At 46.6% G+C, this 7,171-nt stretch overlaps 1 protein-coding gene across 1 annotated transcript; it reads right to left on the bottom strand.

Annotated features, from left to right (window-relative positions):
- Window positions 1–972: 972 nt before the first annotated feature.
- On the bottom strand, window positions 973–6,620 carry LOC132780623 (uncharacterized). The gene is made up of 3 exons (XM_060784352.2): window positions 6,480–6,620; window positions 3,250–3,403; window positions 973–1,648 (listed from the first exon to the last, which is right to left on the bottom strand). The coding sequence occupies exons 1-3, from the start codon at window positions 6,520–6,522 to the stop codon at window positions 1,108–1,110; spliced, it is 738 nt and encodes a 245-aa protein (XP_060640335.2). The 5' UTR covers window positions 6,523–6,620; the 3' UTR covers window positions 973–1,107.
- Between the last annotated feature and the right edge of the window lie 551 nt (window positions 6,621–7,171).

Below are 7,171 nucleotides of genomic sequence, written 5' to 3'. Positions count from 1 at the left end.
ACCCTAACCCACCACATTTGGGCACATTGAGCATCTATGCCAAGTTTGGTCCAGAACCATCCATTGCATGAATCCACAGTGATCTCTGGATGTAGGTGAACTACAACTCCCAAACTCAAGGTCAATGCCCACCTAACCCTTCCAGTATTTTCTCTTGGTCATGGGAGTTCTGTGTGCCAAGTTTGGTTCAATTCCATCATTGGTGGAGTTCAGAATGCTCTTCGATTGTTGGTGAACTATCAATCCCAGCAAACTACAACTCCCAAATGACAAAATCAACCTCCCCCCTAACCCTAACCATAACCCTAACCCTAACCCTAACCCTAACAGCCCTAACCATGACCCAAACCCACCAGTATTCAAATTTGGGTATATCTGGTATTTGGTGGAGTTCAGAATGCTCTTCAATTGTAGGTGAACTACCAATCCCAGCAAACTGCAACTCCCAAATGAAAAAATCAACCTCCCCCCCTAACCCTAACCCTAACCCTAACCCTAACACCAACCCTAACCCTAACCCCAACCCCAACTCCAACCCCAACCCCAACCCCAACCCCAACTGTAACCCTAATCCTAACCCCAACCCCAACCCCAACTGTAACCCTAACCCCAACCCCAACCCCAACTCCAACCGCAACCCCAACTGTAACCCTAACCCCAACCCCAACTCCAACCCCAACCCCAACCCCAACTGTAACCCTAACCCCAACCCCAACCCCAACCCAACCCCAACCCAACCCTAACCCCAACCCCAACCCCAACTCCAACCGCAACCCCAAACCCAACTGTAACCCTAACCCCAACCCCAACCCAACCCCAACTCCAACCCCAAACCCAACTCCAACCCCAACCGTAACCCCAACCCCAACCCCAACTGTAACCCTAACCCCAACCCCAACCCTAACCCTAACCCACCAGTATTTAAATTTGGGTATATTGGGTATTTGGGTATATCCAGTGAATGAAAATACATCCTGCCTATCAGATATTTATATGACAATTCATAACAGTAGCAAAATTACAATTATGAAGTAGCAACGAAATTATGGTTGGGGGTCACCACAACCTGAGGAACTGGATTAAGGGGTCATTAGGGAGGTGTTAGGGTCAGTCTTTTTTCTGAGCGGGGATCAATGGCCTTTCCATCCACTCTCTGAGCCCTGGCTCGTACTTCTTGTACTCCTTGAGGAAGGGGCTCCAGTAGGGCTTTGAGTGCTTGCTGAGGGTCTCCATCCCCAACAGGAGCTTCTTGGCTGCTTCAACCATGGAGGCCTGGAGGCTGTCTCCAAATTCTTGCATCTCCTTAGCTTGCAGCTCCTTGGAGTAAGAGAACACTTGGATCTTCAGGGACTCCATCGCCTGGTCCAGGCCTCTCTCGTACGCCTGGAACGCTTCGACCACCGTGGGCTTGATGTTCTCCTCCAGCCACTCCACGCCCATAAGCGCCTTGGAAGCCACTGGGTCCACGTACAGCGCCAGCGCCTCCATGACCCTTTCCAACCCGTCAGAGTCGTATCGTTTCAACTGATCATAAACCCGGAAAGTCTTCTCCAAGACGGCCTCGAGGAACTCCTTCGCTTCCCGAAATTCCGGAGGAAGTTCTGCCTCTTGTTCCCGGAGAGTCTCGTAGGTTTTCGCCAGCAGCGAGCTGCAAAGAAGCAAAAACAGATACTTCCACCATTGAAGGAAACCTTGAGGCAGACCTTTGTGTATACTGGCTTTTCTTCTCACTAGGCAACCCACAATGGCTTGGATCTCTCTATCCACAGCCACTCTAAATTGCTCAACAACACTTTCTCCCCTAAACAGTGCTACCCTTAGACAATAAACATCAAATGCAAGAGATATAGGAATGGGGCATGGAAACAGTCCATATAATAGGGATCTAGGAGTCTTAGAGGACCACAAGCTGAAGATGAGCCAACAGTTTGATGCAGCAGCTAAAGAAGCCAATGCAATTCTAAGGTGCAGCAATAGATGCGTAAGATGGCTGTATGGCCATCTGTCAGGAGAGCTACAATGGTGTCTTGCTTTGTGACAGACTCGGGGTTGGACTGGATGGCCCTTGGGAGTCCCATCCAACTTTAGGATTCCATGATTCTTTGATTCCTTCACTGAAGGCCTACCTTTCAGGCTTGTGAGGGATGATGGGACTTGCAATCATAGAATCATAGAATGAAAGAGTTGGAAGAGACCTCATGGGCCATCCAGTCCAACCCCATTCTGCCAAGAAGCAGGAATATTGCATTCAAATCACCCCTGACAGATGGCCATCCAGCCTCTGCTTAAAAGCCTCCAAAGAAGGAGCCTCCACCACACTCCAGGGCAGAGAGTTCCACTGCTGAACGGCTCTCACAGTCAGGAAGTTCTTCCTCATGTTCAGATGGAATCTCCTCTCTTGTAGTTTGAAGCCATTGTTCCGCGTCCTATTCTCCATGGAAGCAGAAAACAAGCTTGCTCCCTCCTCCTCCCTGTGGCTTCCTCTCACATATTTATACATGGCTATCATATCCCCTCTCAGCCTTCTCTTCTTCAGGCTAAACATGCCCAGCTCCTTAAGCCGCTCCTCATAGGGCTTGTTCTCCAGACCTTTTAACATTTTAGTCGCTCTCCTCTGGACACATTCCAGCTTGTCAATATCTCTCTTGAATTGTGGTGCCCAGAATTGGACACAATATTCCAGATGTGGTCTAACCAAAGCGGAATAGAGCATGGGGAGCATTACTTCCTTAGATCTAGACATTCTGCTCCTCTTGATGCAGGCCAAAATCCCATTGGCTTTTTTTGCCGCCACATCACATTGTTGGCTTATGTTTAACTTGTTGTCCACGAGGACTCCAAGATCTTTTTCACATGTACTGCTCTCGAGCCAGGCATCCCCCATTCTGTATCTTTGCATTTCGTTTTTCCTGCCAAAGTGGAGTATCTTGCATTTGTCACTGTTGAACTTCATTTTGTTAGTTTTGGCCCATCTCTCTAATCTGTCAATGCTAAATTTCTGGGTGGCACCAAAGTTGGAACCAAACATATTAAACATAGGGTGGCACCAAACATAGTACAAGTACTACTGTTTGGCTTCATTTGAGCTGCCATAGCTCAATGTGAAGGATTCCTGGGAGTTGCAGTTTGGCCAGGCACCCACCCTCTTGTGCAGAGAAGGCAAAGACCTTGTGAAACTACAATTTCCATAGCATTGAGCCATGGAAATTCAAGTGCTGCAGCCAGCCATATCACTCTGGGGGTCCTTACCTGATAATCGTGCTAGGTGCAGAGAAGGCGATTTTCTCTAAGGTCACCGCCACGGCAGTGAAGCCACCGTACCCAAACACGTATATTTTGTCCATCAACTCTCTTAACTTGGGCTCTGAGCTGGGGGCTTCTCTGATGGTCATGGCTTGGCCCCCTGCAAGACAAAACCAGAATCAAACATATCAGCCTTTTCATTGCTCGCTTTGAGGTCGAATTGAGACCATGGACCGCGGATAAAAGAGGGCCCTGCCTGGCAAGCATCTATATAAATACAAATATAATGTTAGTTTGTGGGATTGACATAACTCAAAAACCACTGGATGAATTGACACATAATTTGGACACAAGACACTTATCTGGCCAACGAGTGACCATCACTCATAAAAACACTGAAAAACACAGCAGAAGGGACTTAAAAAGCCAAAAAACAAAAAAATACATTACAACTCATGTGAAAAATGACATATATACGTAAACACACATATACATATATACACAAATATATATACACACATATACACACACAAAACACATATACACAGACTGGGCCACAGCAACGCGTGGCAGGGGACAGCTAGTTTACAATAACACCTAACGTTTCAGATTAAAGAATACGCACAGTAGGATGATAACAAGCAGCTGGAATGTGTCCAGAGGAAGGCGACTCAAATGATCAAGAGTCTGGAGAACAAGCCCTATGAGGAGCGGCTTAAGGAGCTGGGCATGTTTAGCCTAAAGAAGAGAAGGCTGAGAGGAGATATGATAACCATGTATAAATATGTGAGAGGAAGCCACAGGGAGGAGGAGGGAGCAAGCTTGTTTTCTGCTTCCCTGGAGACTAGGATGTGGAGCAATGGCTTCAAACTACAAGAGAGGAGATTCCATCTGAACATGAGGAAGAACTTCCTGACTGTGAGAGCCGTTCAGCAGTGGAACTCTCTGCCCCGGAGTGTGGTGGAGGCTCCTTCTTTGGAAGCTTTTAAACAGAGGCTGGATGGCCATCTGTCAGGGGGTGATTTGAATGCAATATTCCTGCTTTTTGGCAGAATTGGGTTGGACTGGATGGCCCATGAGGTCTCTTCCAACTCTTTGATTCTATGATTCTATGATTCTATGATTCAGAGGCTTTCATTACGATCTGGCCAGAAAGGATGCAAGCATGGTTAGTGCCAAAAAGACAAATGTAAACATGCATTGCATAGACTGTTAAATAGGGAATGCATTGTTAGACAGGAATGCATTGACAGTTATCATATTATGTAAAATACAGTTCTAATGGACATGTGGTCACACACCTGCTGAATGATTAAGTGGGTGGTGATGCATTATATGACATTCACAGACTGGAAAGGCTCAATCATGTCCTTCTGACATTCACGACGAGGGGTGCATCATTCATTTGTGTCCCTGGTTGATGACGGGTAAGTGGTGGGTATGAAAAAAGGCAGGAAAGGTTTGTTCTTTCTTTTGCCATGCAAAGGACCGGGCTGTGGCGCAGCTAGCTAGTAGCCAGCTGCATTAAATCACTACTGACTGAGAGATCATAAGTTCAAAGCCAACCTAGGTCGGAGTAAGCTCCCGACCATTAATAGTTTAGCTTGCTGTCAACCTATGCGGCCCGAAAGACAGTTTCATCTCTCAAGTAGGAAATTTAGGTACCACTTTATGCAAACAATTAAATCTCATAGGAAAGGTGGGGGTGAATCATATTTTCTTCCGGTGTCCTTGGTGAACTATAAATCTCTGGGACAGGGGTGGGTGGACAAAATCTTCTGAGGCTGACAGAGCGCGACTTTCCCAAAGTGTCTCCCAGGAGGATGTAAATGAAACAAGATCAACAAATCCTTTCCAATAAATAAAAAAATAGTGAATTATGGCTTTAGCTGCAAAACCCTTTGGAAAGACAGGGTGCATCTCTGCTATGGAATTAATGCAGTTTGACACCGCTCAAGGCTAGGGAATCCTGGGAGTTGTAGTTTTATTAATCCTGGGAGTTGTAGTTTTACTTGCCTACACTGTAGACCCAAGGAGGTTTGAAACTGCCATGACCCAAATGGTATGGAAACCTGTGAGTTATAGTTTTGCAAGGCCTTTTAGTCCTCGTTGCTAAATAATGCTAGTGCTCTTCCGCAGGGAAGACCCATGACCTTGCAAAAACTACAATTCCCAGTATCCGAGAGCATTAAACCATGGCCATTTCCAGCTGTAGAGTCAAGGCAGTTTGAAGCTGCCATGGCCCAAAAAATGCTATGGAAACCTGGGAGTTACAGTATTGCAAGGCCTTTTAGTCCTTGTTGCTAAAGAATGCTAGTGCTCTTCAGCAGGGAAGACCAACGACCTTGCAAAACTACAGTTCCCAGTATCCGAGAGCATTAAACCATGCCCATTTCCAGCTGTAGAGTCAAGACAGTTTGAAGCTGCCAGGGTCCATTGTATGGAAACCAGTGAGTTATAGTTTTGCAAGGCCTTTAAGTCCTTGTTGCTAAAGAATGCTAGTGCTCTTCGGCAGGGAAGACCGACGACCTTGCAAAACTACAATTCCCAGTATCCGAGAGCATTAAACCATGCCCATTTCCAGCTGTAGAGTCAAGGCAGTTTGAAGCTGCCATGGCCCAAATAATATTGAAACCTGTGAGTTATAGTTTTGCAAGGGCTTTTAGTTCTTGTTGCTAAAGAGTGCTCTTCGACAGGGAAGACCAACGACTTTGCAAAACTACAGTTCCCAGTATTCAAGAGCATTAAACCATGCCCATTTCCAGCTGTAGAGTCAAGGCAGTTTGAAGCTGCCATGGCCCAAATAATATTGAAACCTGTGAGTTATAGTTTTGCAAGGCCTTTTAGTCCTTGTTGCTAAAGAATGCTAGTGCTCTTCGGCAGGGAAGACCCATGACCTTGCAAAACTACAATTCCCAGTATCCAAGAGCATTAAACCATGCCCATATCTACCTGGGCCAAACTGCATTTGTTCAACAGTAGGTGCAACAATGGTTAACGTTAACTCGTTGCATCTCTTACATCAGAACCAAGCTTGTATCCGCACTGTACAGATAATGCAGTTTGGCACCATGCGATAGAATCCTGGATGTTGTGGGTTTGCAGTGCTTTTTAGCCAAAGAGTGCAAACTGCGACTCCCAGGATTTCATAGCACCGAGCAATGTGAATTAAAAGTGGTCTTAAACTGCATTAATTCTACGGTGTAGATGCACCCAAGAGAAGAGGTGGCACTCACCCGTGACCGCAGCCAAGGTGAATAGCACAACGAGGAGCTTCATGGCTGCAAGAAAGGAGACTCAGCACAGATCCGGACCCAAGACTCTCTGACTCTCTCTGCGAAGGGCATCAAGCCTCCCACTCCCCCCCTCTGCCTCTGGTCACTCATTAACACTGACCACTGCCCTGGGTGCCTTCCCTTCACTTCTCCCTTTGGGACAATCGGGCAATGACCTCTTCGGAGGGGGACCGAGGGGACATTTGCCCATCTCTTTCACCTGCTCCCATGTCCTTCGGGAAAGAGGGAGATTGTTTTGAACTTGTTCCAAAATGACCTGGTGTTCGCAACGAAATGCAAATTGTATTTTGCTTTGTTCAGACCTCACCTGGAATACAGTTCTGGGCACCACAATTTAAGAGGGATACTGACCCTAAGCTGAAAGTTGTACAGAGTACGGCGACTAAAGGCACTTCCAGACAGCACTAAATCACGGGTTTTCAACAGGGGCAAAAAATCCCGGGACTTCAGAAGAGATCCACATACAGACCTGTTGGTCCTGGGTTGTGGCACAGCTGGTTGGGAATCAGCTGCATTAAAATCACTACTTACCGAAAGGTCATTAGTTTAAAGTCAGCCTTGCACTCTTTTGCACTCAGTTTGCACTCTTTGGCTAAAAAGCACTGCAGACCCACAACACCCAGGATTCAATC

This window comes from Anolis sagrei, chromosome Y (genome assembly GCF_037176765.1).
Source record: "Anolis sagrei isolate rAnoSag1 chromosome Y, rAnoSag1.mat, whole genome shotgun sequence".
Classification (NCBI taxonomy): Eukaryota; Metazoa; Chordata; class Lepidosauria; order Squamata; family Dactyloidae; genus Anolis; species Anolis sagrei.
Note: the sequence above shows the minus strand (reverse complement) of the source record. Positions and strands in the feature narration are given on the sequence as shown.

Excerpts from the sequence above, each read along its gene's own strand:
- LOC132780623 (XM_060784352.2), bottom strand. The coding sequence starts at position 6,522 with ATGAAGCTCCTCGTTGTGCTATTCACCTTGGCTGCGGTCACGG. Across the intron at positions 3,404-6,479 it reads CACCTTGGCTGCGGTCACGG|GGGGCCAAGCCATGACCATC; the intron begins GTGAGTGCCACC and ends TTTGTCTTGCAG. Across the intron at positions 1,649-3,249 it reads GCACCTAGCACGATTATCAG|CTCGCTGCTGGCGAAAACCT; the intron begins GTAAGGACCCCC and ends GCTTCTTTGCAG.